At 41.3% G+C, this 17551-nt stretch overlaps 2 protein-coding genes and 1 long non-coding RNA gene across 6 annotated transcripts in view; 1 reads left to right on the forward strand and 2 right to left on the reverse strand.

Moving 5' to 3' along the window:
• The first annotated feature begins 488 nt into the window (after nucleotides 1–488).
• On the forward strand, nucleotides 489–9989 carry LOC308463673. Its single transcript, XR_013979672.1, has 2 exons — nucleotides 489–7085; nucleotides 9677–9989. It is a non-coding gene; the product is annotated as an uncharacterized lncRNA (long non-coding RNA).
• Nucleotides 8767–10705, reverse strand: LOC308463654 (uncharacterized protein C15orf61 homolog). The gene is made up of 2 exons (XM_080982260.1): nucleotides 10114–10705; nucleotides 8767–9154 (listed from the first exon to the last, which is right to left on the reverse strand). The coding sequence occupies exons 1-2, from the start codon at nucleotides 10490–10492 to the stop codon at nucleotides 9027–9029; spliced, it is 507 nt and encodes a 168-aa protein (XP_080838386.1). The 5' UTR covers nucleotides 10493–10705; the 3' UTR covers nucleotides 8767–9026.
• Nucleotides 10706–13264: 2559 nt separating this feature from the next.
• Nucleotides 13265–17551, reverse strand: part of IQCH (IQ motif containing H) — a 79733-nt gene continuing 75446 nt past the window's right edge. For 3 of the 4 annotated variants that reach the window (XM_080981653.1, XM_080981652.1, XM_080981651.1), the window contains 5 exons: nucleotides 16714–16836; nucleotides 16134–16195; nucleotides 15442–15550; nucleotides 14029–14132; nucleotides 13265–13513 (listed from right to left, as the gene is read on the reverse strand). In XM_080981653.1, the coding sequence (XP_080837779.1) occupies nucleotide 13513; nucleotides 14029–14132; nucleotides 15442–15550; nucleotides 16134–16195; nucleotides 16714–16836 (399 nt within the window). In that variant the 3' untranslated portion in view covers nucleotides 13265–13512. Of the gene's footprint in view, nucleotides 13514–14028; nucleotides 14133–15441; nucleotides 15681–16133; nucleotides 16196–16713; nucleotides 16837–17551 lie in introns of those variants that run through there. The other variant, XM_080981654.1, reaches the window with a different exon arrangement.

Consider the following 17551-nt stretch of genomic DNA (forward strand, 5'->3'; position numbering starts at 1 on the left):
GTGCATACATTCTTTTATCAACCCCCAAAACAGCCCTGGAGCCAAAAATATGTGCAAATCATTCTGCATGGCCAAGGCATACTGTATTTCTCAAATAGCAGTTTCCTACTCCACTTGGCAACAATGGCAAGTTTCTTTTGAAAACTGATAAAAGTTTGAAGCCGTTTGTGTCAGAAATATGACACTTGTTGGCATCCGTCTGTCTCCCAGTACAATGGAGGAGTGTGCCTGTGAGGGTGAAGTTAAACTGTTAGGCTGTATGCCAATCTGGTTGAGCTCACAACTTCTGAGTTTATAACTTTATAACGCCTCCTGTGTTGTTTTTGCTGCTTTAGCCTAGGGAGTGTGTATCGAGGTCCTGGGTTGCCCAGACAATATCCCCCTCTTGGCCTCGCTGATGTGGTCCAAAGGAAAGCAGAGCAATACACTTGGCACCAGTTGGGCTGCAGGAGTTGCCAGAAGGAGGCATACAAGACGCCATCCAGCTGCCTTAGGGACTCCACTCTTGATTTGTGTAGGATTTACTACTTAGCCTTTTCTTCTCCCGTAGATGTACCAAAAGGCAGTGGGTACAGATGGTTCTTCAGGGTTTACTCCCAAATCCTTTCTCACAAATGAGTATAGCCACAAAGCAGTAGAGGTTTAGGATCAGAAGTTTTCCTTCTCCTAGATGGGCTACCTTCCCAGGTTGATGAGCCCCATCTGTCCCTCATTTCACTCAACAGAACATGCAGAAACCTTCTTGACGTTGGATCCACTATTGGTCTTGTCTGCTCAATCCACCAAAGCCTGTCTTCGCATGTAGGGGATACTCAAGTAGTTATGGCACTGGGGTCTGTAGTTCAAAAGCCCCCCACCCCAACTGTAAATATCCATCCAATCCTGAGCGTGCTCTTGAAATAGCTCTACGGAACCCAACCATGGTGACAAAACAGATCAGTACCAAGAGCAAGACTGAAGTCCTTCCCCTCTCCACAAATAACAAGCAGATCAAATATGTACAGTAGTGCAGGGAGAACACATTTATTAGAAATATATCTCAATACTGCTTTTCACTTAAAATCACAAAGCAGTGTACATCACAATATAAAAATCACAGTAAAGCCAACACCTAAATAATAATCATAAGAACAGTGGATCCAAAGCAAACAGATCAAGAATAGACTGACCATTAATTGTCAGAAATGGCCTGGGAGAGTAAACGAGTTTTCAACAGGCGCTGAAATACTATTAATGTTTCTGCCTGCTATAACTCAGGTTGTATGCATGCCATACATATAAAGCAAACTGTTTTCTCCAAATAATTCTGGGGACTGTAGTTTACCCCTCAGAGCTACACTTCCCAGCACCCTTAGCAAACTACAGTTCCCAATATTCTCAGAAGAAGTAATGTGCTTTAAATATATGGTGTGTACGCAGCCTCAAAGGTAAGATGATTCTGTAGAGGGCATTACTAGAAAAAAAGGCCCCTTTGGCATACACAAATGCACCATCAATTTGTTTAATTTTTTTAGTCTTAACAACAGTGAAGATATTTCAGCCAATAATCAGATTCTCAATTTTTTCTTCCAAATGTCACTTTGGACCATATTTGGTTGCTCTAACTATAACCTCCTCCTGGTTACAGTGGGCTGCCACCCAATAATACATCATTTATTTTATCTGTACATTGACTGGTGTGTGCATCCCATTCCTTTCACTGCAACAGGCTGTCAATTTTGCCCTTTTCCCGTGAAACAAAATGAAAAGGTGCTTAAGTGCAATATGTACTACATTATTACAGAACACATTCAGCATGAAAGGTACAGATTGGGCCACATTAACAATGTTACTCAACCTCCTTCCACCAGCTTCAGGGGCTCTGTAATTGTTTTTGCCAAGCTATAAATTTTTGAGTAACAACAAAATTATTGTGATTTTTCTTACTAAATTATTCATACATTACAAAGCATATATGTAACAAGGCCCATGAATCACAAGGCATATAATGACCATATCTTAATGTCAGTTCTTCAAAGAAGAGGAATTCAAATAGATTTATGCATTCGGGTTAACTAAGGCACGTTGTTTTTATAGCGTTCATAATTCTACCTGTTCCTCCCAACCCCCAAAACAGAAACTTTATATGTTCTTTTCTTTAAAAGTGCTATTTTTTTTTAATGAAAGCTTTGGAGGGGGCAGAATAGCAGGCAAGCCAGGCATTTGTGTTAACAAGTGCTTTATATCACGTTGTGCACTTGGGTTCAATTAGTAGTACTAGTATAATTGGAAGAAAAGTTTTGTAATGAACCAGTCCAGAGCTCATAAACTGTGCTTGAAATGGTGAAAGCATCATTAAAGCAAATCTAAGGCCTGTAGACAGCCTATAAGTTTGTGGGTAGGGGGAACAATAACAAAAAAAGTAGGGAAGTAGATTATCTGGTCTGCAGGCCTTTTTAAGGTAGGTTCATAAACTGCTTTTAGTTAACCCTTATTTTTTGCAGCCTTACTGCAAGTTAAACATTCAAACAAATTCACTAAGCAACTTCAACAATTGTTACCTTTCTTGCTACCAATTAGCAAAAAAGATTAAAATAAAAAATAACTCACCAGTAGAAGAAACAAGAATAAGCTACAACTGGAGTATACTTTATAGCAAAAGTTAGTTTAGAAATCATAGTTTATAACAAACATTTTCTTCAATGCTGCAAAATGTAGTATAAGTTCATTCAAATCCAGGGCTCCAGTAAAGTCCATATGATAACTTAAAAGAACAAGATCAACTTTACGCTGATATAATATTGACAGTTGCTATGGATGTACCATAAATGTAATTATTTAGAGGGAAATTTAGGGCAGGCTACAGATAAAATTTAGGGAGGCAGCCCACCCGGTTGCAAGCCTACTTGGCTGTTTGTCCATGCTACCTTGCTTTTTTTAAAAGCAGAAAGACTGTTATACTATCTCAGGGGTCGGCAACTTACGGCCCATGGGCCACAAGCGGCCCATGGGGGTTGTTTAACCTGCCCATGGACCCCCGTCGCCTGGTCAGGGACCGCCTTCTGCGACGCTGGCCGGCTTCCCATTGGCTGCAGGAAGCTCCTGCAGCCAATGGGAAGTTGCTCACGCCTCCTCCACACCAGAAATAGTGTTTGTGCATGTGTGTGTGCGCGCACACACACACTCCGGCCCACCATGGCGTCTGCGGGACCACGAACCGGCCCAACCCCTGTACTATCCCTTACTTAGCATTGTATATGAGTGTCAATCCACATTTCCATTTTAAATAGCAAATGCTTCTCACCTCATCTTTGTTTAGCTGTACATTGTCAATGGAACATGCATGCCATCAGATAAAGTATTCATGACCTATTCAGAATTCCTCAAGAGCCACTTCTTAGCATTAATATTATTTAGTTAAATTTAATTATTTTATAAAATATAGCACCATGTATTTAACATTAGAATTTTAGCAAATAAGTGATGTAAATAATCAAGCTTCACAAATCTATGTAGCATAAGCATATTCCACTGATAAATTTTCCTGACTAGTTTCAACTCAGGGTTTGGTGTTGATGTACCTGGCTACCTGTACATTAATTTAATCTATGTAAGTAGCTTTACTGTGTTCTTCCAAACTGTTCATGGAAGATTTTTTTAAAGTTACAAAATACCAGGTTTTGCAAGGTCAACAACTCCAAACAATTGGAATGGGTCAATTAATCATGAATGACAATAGGCATTTGTTTACTTTCTGTGTACAATTAAGAGTTTTTCAGCAAATAGAACCTAAAATACCATTTTACAAGACTATTTTGAAAGGTGAAAGTCACTGGATTTCTTTCCTTTTTTTGCTGATCGTGCTATTTATTGTACCTTAGCACTAATCCTTAAATATCTAAATGAACAGCTTCACTAGTTTACATGTTGGCTTATTTATTTAAAGGATTTTAACCCTGCATGCCAGTCAAAAGAAGACTCCGAAAGCAGCTTACAAATATCAATAAGATAAAGCCAACCTTAAGGATTATAGTCTGAAAGATATGACACAAAAGGAGACGGGAAGAGGAGGATGAGGGGAAAAGCAAGCACAAACACGATGAATCTGAGTTACAAAGTTCCTGCAATGACTAGCTAAAATACTGAGTTCAAGGAGAGTAGGAGCCAAAACTTGCTGATATCTCAGCTGAGCTGGCAGGTAAGTTATACAGTCCCATTTACATTATTGGGCTCAAAAAAAACACCACCAAGACAAATGGGTTTCCAAGTCTATGGTGTATCTACGCACATTTCTAAGAGCCAAAATGAAGCAACTCTCCATGACTTCTGTCAGTTTTGTTTTTTCATTGCTTTTAATTTAAAATGTACAGGTTAAAGCTAGGTTTAGTTCTGGAATTAAAATAAATTCCCATCAGATCTGAGAAATCGATCTTTATACAAACATAGATGCTTAAGACCATTACATATTGACATTAGTAGACATTAATGCAAGCAGGACATTAACACAAATACACAAAACACCCAAGAAATCCCAGCCATTTGGATTAGCAAACAATACTCTATGGAACAGAGCTTCTGTTAATAATGTTTCTTATTGTTGGGAAATCTCTAGTGGACCAAATTTGTCAAACACACAAAAGGTCTAAAAGTGAAATATAGTAATTAAGACTCTCACTTTATTGATTGGGCAGCTTAAGTAATTTTTCATTACTAACATAAGATTTAATACATATAAGTAGTTAAAGATTCTGCCTTGGCACAAGCCATTAGCATGTAATTGAACTAGTAAAAAAGATCAGTTTAACCTATGTTGATTACCACCTTATCTTTGAAAGGCAATTAAGGACCTCAATCATTGCAACAAGATTTGATTGTGTGGCCTTTATTGGACATTGATCTTTCAGCAAAGCGCAGTTACATTTTCCATTAATTTACAGTAACACAGTTTAACTTCGATACCTTAGACCATTGACCCAGGTAAGATGTCAGGCTAAGCACTTGTTTAGGTTAAGATGCTCCCACTAGTCATTACTGTTTAAAAGGGGATGCTGAAAAAATGCAGATACCTATCAACTGAGTTAAGACTAAGGTTTCAGTTATCGGCATTTGTTTCATCGCGCTTAACAACAAAGTTCTCGGCCTTTATAATGTCACCCCCCTAGCTCTTTTAAACATCATCCTTGTATAGAGTGAAAGAGATAATTAAAGCAAGAGGTACAAGGCCAATCCTATTGTGTTTCAAAGGAGAATACAGCAGATCACATTTCCTGAAAGTTTAAGGGTCATTATGTATTCCAGTCATCTTAAATATATAACACACGTACATTTCAGAAGTGGGTATAAACTGCATGCCAAGAGTAATTTATGGCCACTTGTACAGAATGGCCAAGAATCAGCAGGGGTATTGGGGGTTCCCCTTAAATCCAAAAGCAGTTCACTATGTAACATGGAGGGGCAGGGAGGTTATTTGAGAAACACGAGCCTGAAGCCGTCAGCTGGAAACTGCTCTGGACCAACTGACTGAACTAATCCATGTTCCTCAGCTAGCAAAGTTGACCTGGACCTGCTAATTGTTTAGTCACCAAGATAACTCTTTTAAGCTGATTTTATACTATGTGCAAATGGCCCTTAACATCAATATTTCTGTATCTTCTCAGTTCCTATAGAGACCATATATTATTTTGATTTTTTGGTAAAGTGCTTAGGTTTTATTACAGTTGAGTGGTATATATGTATTGTTAAAAATACATACATATCTATATATATGACCCTGTGTGGGTCCTGTGTGGACCCTTCCTGGGGTGCGAGACAAACAAGTGTCATGACCACAAAGCCTAGCAGAGACTAGGACATACACAGTCACTGGCTAGGAAACTGGACTAGGTGAAGAAGAAGTAGTAGTAGTTAAATTTATATACTGTCCATCAAAAGATCTCAGGGCGGTTCACAGAATTAAAACAATAAATAAAACACAAGTAAATAATTAAACCAAAACAATAACCCCCCCTTCCGACAGGTTCTTGGCTCCGAGATGGATATGGGTGATTAGGGGACCCCTGAACTTGAGGCTGGCTGGCAGGCAGGCAGGAGCTAACTGAACAAGATGCCACAGCACCAGGGCAGGAATCTCACAGACCCTTCCCCTGAGGAACCAGGTGCCTTTCACAGTAAGTTGCTAGCCCAATGGCACAGGGAGCACACCAAGTCAGAACACTGGTCCTTTCAAGTTTCTCACAAGTGGGAGAAGCCTGGAGGCAGTGGCTGGGAAGCAGAGGCTTAAAGGGCCTCACTTGGCTTCCAACTCTTCTTGGAGCAGGTTCATCCAACAATGCATGCAGAAGGCCCTAGGTTCAATCCCAGGCATATCCAGGGAAACCTGGGAGAGTGTGAAACCTTCGAGAGCCACAGTCTATCAATTTAGAAAATATTGAGCTAGATGGTTTAATGGTCTGGCTTGATATAAGGCAGAGAACAATAATTTAAATTCAATAGGAAATACATATGAAGTCCAGTCTATCCAGTTGTGTCAACAATTCCTAAAAGTCTGTGTAAAAAAAGTCACGTTTTCAGTGAATGTTGAAATGACATTGAGGCATTGAGTTCCAAATCCCATAGTTACACATCATCTGTCCTACACAGCCATATGAGCAAAAGGAAGCAGGCTTCAGTTGGTTGACATCCCAAAGGAATAATCCCTGAAAAATGAACAAACACTCTCTCATGTATACACAAGTGTAACATTTTATGAGTAGAATTTGTTCCCTTCAAGTACTTCAACAGGTCACCCACTGGTCCTAATGAATCCAACAAGTGATATTATTATATTTGAACTCTGCCCTCAGCCATCTTCCAAGTTCATCCCTCACCATGATCAACTTCAGAAGTGCAAGAGGTCCATTGATTTTCATGTAATAAAAGAAAATGTTACATTTGCTTAATTGTTACACAGTGAGAGCAGAGCAAGAAATCAAGTCTCTGTTTAATGCTGCAAGCAGCACTGAATTCTAGTGGATCAATAGAGTACTTTGTCAAAGAGGTTCTCCAAGGAGGGATGCCCATCACTGTATGGACAAGGAGTCATGTTGCCTCCACTTATCGAAAAACAGGTAAGCAAAGTCAGCAGTCTCCATTATCAGAAATCAAATACGCTGCAGCTAGCAGAGGGGCCACTCCAAGGAAAAACTGTATTTATAGTGTGGTAATTAAAAAACATTTTATCAGTCTTGTGTTGAGACCAAACCTTTACAGCAGAATATTGACAAAATAAGGAGCAATGAATGAGCAGTATTTGATTTTAAACTTATGAGTTGCACTTATTTAATTTTGCCCATTACTGGGAAAAATCAGTTCCCGCTAATCTAGCAAAATGCTAATACTCACTTTTATTATTAATGAAGCTTAATATAGTATAACAGCTACTCTGCAATGTAAACTATTTATTTAACCTGTGTTAGAAATATTCCTCGGTACCAAATATACTACGTTAAGTGTTTCCTTGATTACAGATTTGTTTACAGTTGCTTTGAAGAGAAGCAAAGCCATTCACAATTCAAATCTGAAGTAAGCATTTTAAGACACATACTTGTGCATAATTTCATTGTAGCTTTACGCTTTAAAAATAATCCTGCAGCATTTATTTTCAATGCAAGAAATATCTCTTCCTGAGGGGAAAAAATGCTGAACTAATTTAGATCAAATTTATCCATACAGTCTTAGTGCCGCCAGCCAAATTTTAATCTGTCCTGCAACACTTTGTTCTTTGTCAATTAAGCAATAATAGGACCCCATGGTGGTTAAGTTCAGTCATATTTTACTATGGGGTTGCGGCGCTCATCTCGCTTTCAGGCAGAGGGAGCTGGCATTTGTTCACAGCCAGCTTTCCGGGTCATGTGGCCTGCATGAGTAAACCACTTCTGGTGCATAGAACACTGTGATAAGTGCCAGAGTGCATGGAAACACTGTTTACCCTCCTGCTGCACCTATTTATCTACTCGCACTGCTATGCTTTCAAGCTGCTAGGGTGGCAGGAGCTAGGACAAAGCACCGGGAGCTCACCCCATCACATGGATTCGAACTGCCAACCTTATAATCAGCAAGCCCAAGAAGCTCAGTGGTTTGGACCACAGCACCACCCGTGTCCCAAATATGCACTAAATAGTGCATATTTAGTTTGGAGAGCACAAAACCATTGCATGCATTAACTATACATTAGCATAACCCAAAGTTACTTTTTAATGTTCAATTGACTTCAATAGGAGAGTTAAGCAGATGCTTAAACCCATCTCTGAAATCATTTGAAATGAACTGCTCAGTTTGGACCAGATTATATCCAAACTGTCTGTATGTAGCTTCTATTCAGCACCACAGCCTACTTAAGTAATCCAGAATGGTATGCACAAAACTCTACTAAGTGAAAATGAAAAAAACATTTTTCTGGTTTTCTGGACTTTTACATAAACAACTTGTTTACCTATATGGGAATGAAACCCCCACCCTTTGCATATCAGTTTTATTTTTGTTTTAAAAATCAATGTTACCTCATGGGGGTAGCCAACATTGAGACCTCCAGATGTTGCAGAACTACAACTCCTATAATCACTGACCATTGGCCTTTCTGGCTGGGGCTGATGGGAAACGTAGTCCAAAAGAATCCAGAGGCACCATGCAGGCTATCCCTGAGGTAGTCACTTTTGGATAGCGTTATAAGTGTTGGGCAACAATATCTTGTATGATACTGCACCAAAAGATACATGATCAGTAAATAAGCAAAGACAATTCCCAACAATGTATATTTTCATTATTACATTTATTATTTGCAGACCAAAAGTTTTTGAAAACAAAAGTAGCTTCAAGTAATTTTCCATGGTTTTTTAAATCTATTCTGCACTTTGCCAGACTCAAAGAAAACTAAAATGGTACTGAAGGAAAAATAGGGACATTTTGAAACTTGAACATATTACACACAAATAGATTGCAAACAACAATCCCCCTCTGTCTGTCATTTGCTGCAATATACCATGAAAGTGTCAGTCCTTGAAATGAGTAGTTTAGTACATGGCACCTTCATCTTCTTTATTGAGGAAGTAAATAGTGACTGGGCCACAATGTGTGTGAACAGTTTCTGTGACACTGACAAGGAACCAGGAGCCAATTCCATATAATAAAGTTGGGATACCTATGTATAAAAAGGGGGGGGGGGAGAGAACAAATAAAAAAGTAAAGCCTCATATAAAATAGTACTGCAGGACTCTATCCCCACCTCCACCAACAAGCTGCAAGAAGCAAACTGCAAGGCTGAATTAAGACATGATTTTGCAACCCTTTAAAGCCAGGCTGGTTTCTTGAAAACAAAACATAAAGCATAAACCATTCTCTGCACTTAAAGATGTACTGGCACCTTCCTGGTGCCATTTTTTATTTTGCAACACCCTGCCTTTCACTGCATGTGCTACTACAAGATACATGCAAAATCCTTAGTGAATATATTTTGTTCTGAAAGTATTGTCTGCATTCCTGAGGACCAGGAATAAGTAGTCCTGTTTTCTGCACATGTTCAATATGATCATATCCCAGTGTTCTCCACTGATGTGGCCAACACTGCTATGCATTTAGAGAAATTCTAGGATCAGGGTAGGGAGCCTTAGGCCTGGGAGGGTCAAGTGATGCCTCTCTATTTTGTTCTCTATCCTACTCTCAGGACTTTGCATCTCATGCCCTCTATCTACAGACCACACCCCTTTCTGACCCTGTTCCACACCCTCTTTGAGCATCTCTGTCTAGCTGGAACATGTCCTTGAACTGTGACAATTACTCTTGCTTACTTGAATGGATAGAAAAGTGTGTGTACGCAGAAAGCTGGATTTTGTATGGCTGGATTGTAATGTACTGTGCGAAGGTAAGAGTCACATCAGTTGCCCTATGCGCTTTTAATCCTGGCCCTGTCACTTTTGTCCCTGGCCCTGTGAGAGTGAGTTCCATAGGTGCTGTGTAAAATACTTTTTTGTATCTTCCGTGGTTTAAGTCATCTCCCTGTTACATCAGGTGTTAACTCTATTCAAGGTCTCACTGCGCCTCAAGCCCTTGCCGTGTGCGCCACCTCTATACAGGCACAGCCCGTTCAAAGACGACACTCACCAAAGTTTATTAGTTTGAGAGCTGTGAAGAAGTAGTTCTGCATCGCCAGGTCCTGGTGGGGCGCTCGGGAACAGTGGTACTTGATGAAGGGGAAACAGCCGGTCCGCAGGATGTGGTAGTTTGTCCCTTTCACCTCCCAGTTGAAGTTGGAGAGCCCAAACTGGTCATTGTGCACTGCGCTGTACTTGACGCAGTAGGAGGTCCAGTGGGGCAGCCCCCTCTGCAGCAGGTGCTGGCTCAACACTTCGGAGGCTTTGGGCTTAGCAGGGCCCCCCCTGGGCAAGAGGGCCAGCCGGAGGAACCCCTCATGCATCTGCTTCAGGAGGGCAAGGCTACTTAAGGAGGGCGGGAAGGCGCCCCAGCCCACCTGCCTCCCCATGTCTTGCTCTCTGACCCCACAATATCCTGGGGGAGCGTGGATTTCTGTGTCTCCTACAAATATGGTCTCCTCCAATGATTTTTTGTTGGAGGGGGGGGGGAGACAGCCAATTTTTTTCCTTCAGATCCCCCACCTCAAATTACTTGCTGACACCTTTCCCAGGTAGCTTCTATTGTTGACATGCCCCCCCTCAATTGTTCACACCCACACCCACGTTGCTGAGGGAGACTTTTCTTCAGGATCTGCTGCCCATCCCCTAAAACAACTCCCCCCCCTTTGCAGCCCCTCCTCCTCTTGTTAATTGCCCCCGATCAAGGGGGCGAGGTTCCTGCTTCACTTACTTGCCCCTCGCAACGACCTTCCCTAACCTGGAAAGACACGAAGCAACGCCACTCCTCCCCCCACCATCCCGGGAAACAGCAGAGGCCCCCTCCTCCCCCCCCTTCCTGGGGCTCCTCTGCACGCTCTGCGCCTGCGCTAGCAGTTCCCGACAACCGCTCTGCGCCTGCGCCAGAGCCGGCCTACTGAATTTGTCAGACTCCTCGCGCGCTCCTGACTGGCCGACGCGCGAGACCGGGAAGCGGGCGCGCGCCTAGCTGTCTGCGAGGATCTTCTCCGCTGAGAGGCCGAGCTCGCGCGCCCCTCATGTCAACATAACACTAATAACCAGCAACAACAATATGGTCTTCAGCCTCAAGCACCCTTTTCTAACACAACTAGTACACATGACTTAAATAAAAAGTGTTCTTTCCACCGGAGTGTTTGGACCAGAAAGCTGCTGCAATTCGAACAAGCAAACAAATGAACTCTGTGGTGATTTATCTGAGGGAAACTCGTGGCTCTGAACCATTAAGCATCGTCTGTGATGTGAGGAGAATAATTGCGCAGAAGAGCGAGCGAAGAAATGGGAGCCACCTCTCTTCCCCCTCCCGCCCCCACCCACCCCTCATCCTTCCAATTTGGATAATTATAAACAATATTTCAAACTCAGCAATCTTAGACCAGTGAGCTGTAGAACAAGATTGTGCTAATTAATCAATCACTACACAACCACGTACCCTGTTTATGTACTAGAATGCACTTACAAGCCACTAATTATTAATCATCGTCAGTAACACATTTTGACTCAACTTTACCTTTGGATAATAGAGCAGGGAGAGCTTTAATATATTTCTTGATTAGCAGAAACAATGGGGGTGGGGGTTGTACGCAAGACAATAGAGACCTGAATACTGGTGCTAGGGGTTTTTGGGGGGCATGTGTATGTCTCTAGAGCAGCCCTTTGGGTGCCATTGCATTTCATGGGCAGCCAGTATCTTGTATCCCCAGGACCTTGCCTGGAATGAAATTACAATGGAAGGGAAAAGAAGTGTGTGCTTGTGACACCAAGAACTTGGATGTACTAATAGGTTTGAAGCTACTGTTTTGGAGTACAGTGGTACCTTGGGTTAAGAACTTAATTCGTTCTGGAGGTCCGTTCTTAACCTGAAATTGTTCTTAACCTGAGGTACCACTTTAGCTAATGGGGCCTCCTGCTGCCGCTGCACCGCCGGAGCACGATTTCTGTTCTCATCCTGAAACAAAGTTCTTAACCCGAGGTACTATTTCTGGGTTAGCGGAGTCTGTAACCTGAAGCGTCTGTAACCTGAAGCGTCTGTAACCCAAGGTACCACTGTATAGCTGCACAATGGGACTTTGAAAAGTCACCTGTTTGGGTGGGGGTGATGCTCTTGTCTCTCAAGAGTCATTATCAAAAAAAAGGTGACAGCAGGACCAGGCCAGGGGCTGCTGCAACTTAAAGAGACCACCTGCTCTTTCACCCTTCCCCTCCTGGCCCTGTTTCCCTACTAGCTGGTCCTTTTCAGCATTTTGTATCTTTTAAGAACTCATGCTCAAGTTTGCTTATTTCCACCTATGACAAATTCACGGAGAAGAGGATCAGGTTATCAATGGATAAAGGACATGATGGTTTTAATATGTGGGGAAGTTTTTAATATGTGACATTTTAGTGTATTTTTCATCTTTGTTGGAAGCCGCCCAGAGTGGCTGGGGAAACCCAGCCAGATGGGCGGGGTACAAATAATAAATTATTATTATTATTATTATTATTATTATTATTATTATACGTCCAGGATGCCTCTGGATGAGTGTTCCTGCATTCCTGAAGTCGGCCTGAGAATATTTTTGTAGCATTTGTTTATTTCAATATTTTAAATTGTAAACTAAAGTGGTATATAAATGCATAAATGCATCGTCTGAAGGCTTCTCATTGAAGTATCTGTCTTGCCACTGTGAAAACAGAAGAGTGGACTACACGGGTCCCATTTGATGTGAACCAACTGCAAGTAAGGTTCTTCTGATGCTCCCATTCAGTCTGTTTTTGCCTGTTGTGTTTAGATTGTAAGCCTCTGGGTATGGGACTGACCTATTTTTAATCTGTGTATGGCACTTAGTAAATTTTATATGTTTTATGAATGAAAGTGATACAAATAATATCACCAGGACTCAGCTCCAAAACCTTCCCCCAACCCCCAATGCCAGAGCTGAAACCCAGAAGGACTTGTGAAGTGGAATATGAGCACACTATACCTATATGGGATCTGGTAGAGGAGTGCCCCATCTATGGACTTCGCTGCCATACAAATGTACTCTAGTTATTCAGGAAAAGGAATGTCCAAGAAATCATGTATTAGGGGAAAGCTTTCATATGGAAAAAGCTTGGGAAATTTTAGGATCCCCCCCCCCCCCAAGAAAGCAAAAATGCCAAAAAAATTTCAAAAATAAATACACTTAATTTTATTGGAAGTATAAATCAATACTCCTCTCAGCCATATAGAGGTAATAGCATCTGATACAAAATTTTCAGTGAAAACAAATTCTGTGAGTCAGGAATCACTATTGACACTGGTCTATGTTCTGCTACACATATTTTTCAACAATCCAAAACACAGTTGTAGTGTTTATTGCAGTGTGGGGTACTTTAGAACTGGAAACCAGGCGGATAATTTAAAGATGTTTAACCTATAAGAAGAAATAAATTATAACTAAAAAACAATTTAAGGGTTAAAAATCCCCCCCCCCTGCATTCAGTGCCATCCTACCCTAAAGATAAGCACAGGGAGAGATTTATTGTATGCTAACATTTTACTATTTGTTTCTAAAATAGTTGAATTATAAGAGACTGTTTTGTTAAATTTGAGAGCAAATATAGTGTAGAATTAAACCAAATGTGTCCCCTTCCACAGGTTGTATTTAGGATGTCACCCGCCTCATGACATATTTCACAAAACATAATTTTAAAAAACCAGACACAACCCAAATCTGAGAAATTAAGCTTTGACTGTTGTGGCCCAGGAGGAGGAGGATAGGGTTGCCATGAGCCAGGCAACATGGTTGGGAGGTCAACAGACAGTCACACTCTGGCAGAGCTTGTGGGCATAAAGTGACCGAAAAGGGCTATTTGAAAACGAATAACTTATTTTCCCCAGAGACATGAGAATAAGAATGAAGAAAGATTACTTTTAATGTCTACTAACTATTTTGTGGAAGCTTGCGCTTTCAAGTCCTCCTCTTCCTCTTCAAATTTTAACTTGTTTTGCTCTGTAACTCCCAGAATTTTTTCAATCTCTTGGACAGCTCTCTATAATAAAATCAAACACTTCAAGTGGTAGAACAGTTGTTTATGCTCCCTGCTCACCATTGCACCAGTAGTATCAAGAAGTCACAGAAAGAGTCACTCTTCAGGCCTGGCCCAACCAATTGACAGATTTGGCAAGCTCCTTGGTCTGAGTAGTAACTAAAGTCAACACAGAGCTGAAGCACCAGGGTCAATCTCATTCAGGCTAAGGCTGAAGTAGTCAGGACTTGCAGGTAACTATTAGAGCTCAAATACAGTTGTTTCACCAGGAGAAGTGTGGGAAACCTTTGGACCTCTCAATATTGTTGGACTCCCAACTCCCATTAGCCCCAGCTGGAATGGTCCAGAAACATCTGGAGGGCTCAAAGTTCCCCATCACAGGGCTATAGCATGAAATACTAGTAAGCCTCCTTGGCTCCTTTGAAGTCCTGTGTGTTTTTTAAAAGCCCAACTAATCTAACTTCTGACACTGCTGTGGAGTTTCGACCTAGATCATTTTGTGGCATGTCTGTCAGGTTCTCCTGATAGTTGATAACATGGCCAGTACCAGGCCTGAGTAGGCCTTTAGCTTAAGGCTACCAATGAGCCCCCTTGGCGCTGACTTGGACCCCACCTCAATCAGCCCCTTCCTAACCACTGGTGTCCACCATCACTTGCTCCCCTGGCACCATTGTACTTGCCAGTCACTCAATCCCTCCCACTAGATGAACTTATCTAGTAGCACTGCATTCTAGGAAATATAACATGGCAGCCACTCTGTTCTGATTGGAACTAAGTAGCTAAATGGCTCCTATTCCAGAGACCCAGGAAAAGTAAGTGTCAGCCCTAGTGGTACGTCCTGCTGGGATGCACTAAAACAGAAGTCCCTTCTTTGGCCTGGGCATCAGAAACTAATCAAGCTTACTTATTTGTCATTTCTTAATGTATGTGTTTTAATATATATTGACGGTTTCATTTTGTAAATCAGTAAGAGTAGGCTTTAGGAAGGACTGCATGAATACTTTTCTGTGCCACCAATTAGGAACTCCAAGAAAGGATAAATTTAAGATGGAAAACCTAATTGCTCTTGAAGAATCCTTTCAAGTATACCAGTGGCTCCCAGCTCAAGCAAGTCTATGTTACCACATCTAAAAAAATAAATTTAACTAGCAGATTGACTGGGAATCCTACAATATTGACCTGTACACAGTAAAACATGTACTGCTATGGAAAGAACCCAGGATGGCTTAACAGTTGTTTATAATATAGCATGAGGTGTTTTCTGTCCTCTAACAGAAATTTAACTGGGATCGTTAGTTAATTAACACCTCACCTTAAAATTGGTCTCGGCATGCATATTGGGTGCTGATAATTCTTGATAGATGATGAAGAGTTGCTGAGCAAAGGTCATGAGGACCCCCTGGAGATGTTCTCCAATTGTTCTGTTAATGATATCCAAACAAATGACTTTGCCAATGATTCCATTCGCAGGCTTAAGAACAATCGCCCTCTCATTTGGGCCTGTCAGCCCAAGGAATTTAATGAATATTTTCAATCTCGTAAGGTGGCAATCTTCAGGGAGATATGAAAGATGAGGCTCCATTTTAACTTGTCAGTAGAAAGGATTTGTGTAATAAATAATTTTTATTAATCAAGTAGCAGAGGAGAGCAAGAGGTTGAGTCATTCCAAGCCTTTTCACTTTGGGCATCAAATATGTGGCTACACACCACCATTGGTATGAAAATATCACTGTATTACTAATATTAGAGCATGATGCTGTAAACAAGTATTCAGTGAGACTTGGGCAGAAGAGGACATGCTGCTTGTTCGTGCTCATCCTCTATGTACATCTATGGAATTCCTTGCACCATTTGGGGGCCTTACCCAGGGCTAGGTACATCTGTGATTGAGTTACTTTCTCAGGAGCATGTATGGAAGACTAACCCTTAGCCCACAGAAGGGAGTAGAGGTGTTCAACTAGAGGATTTTCAAGATGCTTCCAGAAGTCACTCTTGAAAACTTACATAATTCCGAATTTGAGCCTTTTATGGTCTTCAAACAGAGTAAAAACGGTTCCTTCTTTTTGCTGTTGGAGTAGAGGGAAAGGTGTTAGCATTGCATAATGTCAACAACAACTCCTCTTAAAAAAGTAAGATGCTAAACTGTATTACGGTGTGAATAATCAGAATTAGAGAGAGGTGGTCACTTTAAAGCCAGGCCTGAGAGCTTTTTGCTTCCTGGCTGACATGTAAAGTTGTCTGGAAACCATGCTAGCTGATCTATAAGCCCTACCCCCTTAAAGCCCACATGAGTAGCATCTGACAACAGTTGCAACAAGCCAGCAAGACGTGTTTCGATTCAGAAGCTTGAATTTGAAAACAGGTTTTCAGGTTTTGAGATTGGGTTAGTGATAAATGATAATCTCAGAGTTCACAGAAAGATTCTCATGGATTATAGGGATATGTGAGAGAATCACAGAGGCCAAAAATTTGGAGATACTAACTTTTCTGTAGTCAGTCTAGAATGGATTTGTGTGCTGTTTCTCCTCCCAAGCTACTTTCCTACCTCTATTTCATTTAAATGCAAAGCACATGATCTTCCTACCTGGACATCATATCCAACCCCGTGAGCCTTGCACATATGAAGGAAAACATTATAGTAGATGAGGGAAAAGTTGGCATGTCTGATCGAATTGCTCATGGCAACATAGCGGCTGACCATAGCAGGCTAACAAAAAAAGCAGAAGGGGAAAAAGTTGACTGTTACGAAGCACTAATACAGCCTTCCCAGATTTGATGCCTTCCAGATGTTTTGAACTGCATCTGCCATCAGTCCCAGCCACCATGAATGGCTATGCTCGCTGGGGCTGATGCAAAGTGTGGTCCAAAACATCTGGAGGGCACCAGGTTGGGGAAGGCCAGACAAACATATTCTTGCTTCAATACAGAGCCCTTTTACAAACATTAAGCTAAATGTGGAGTTTATTATAAATCCTGCAGAAACAATTTACTTCCTAAAAGATACAAATTGTAATATTTGAGGCTAACTTTATAGACACGGGAGCAATGATAAACAATGTTTGGTAACACTATTATTATTATTATTATTATTATTATTATTATTATTATTATTTAATTCTATGGACACAGCCCTCCCAAGGTGGCTCAGCAAAGATAAATAGCTTCATATACATAAAAAGTGAAAACTGAAAATGGTGGCGGTTAGGGCCTCTGTAGACAACAAGGTGGACATCAAGGGGTGGACCCCAAGCAGTCATTGCCTGTGGGCATGGGCTGGGGGCGGGCACAGCTCTATAGTTACAATATCTGGTCCTCAGTGAGAAAATGGAGGAATTAGGGTCCATTTAAAACTGCAATAACTGAGTGTATTTACACAGCTTAAAAGAGAAAGGAAAAGGAAAAACATACAGCCATTGGAGTGG

The sequence above is a fragment of the Podarcis pityusensis genome (assembly GCF_964106645.2).
Source record: "Podarcis pityusensis genome assembly, chromosome: 14".
NCBI classification, from domain to species: Eukaryota; Metazoa; Chordata; class Lepidosauria; order Squamata; family Lacertidae; genus Podarcis; species Podarcis pityusensis.

Bases quoted from the DNA above. Each gene is read 5' to 3' on its own strand.
- LOC308463654 (XM_080982260.1), bottom strand. From the start codon at position 10,492: ATGGGGAGGCAGGTGGGCTGGGGCGCCTTCCCGCCCTCCTTAAGTAGC. The intron at 9,155-10,113 runs GTGAGTGTCGTC...TTTTATACATAG, and splicing joins TCTCAAACTAATAAACTTTG to GTATCCCAACTTTATTATAT.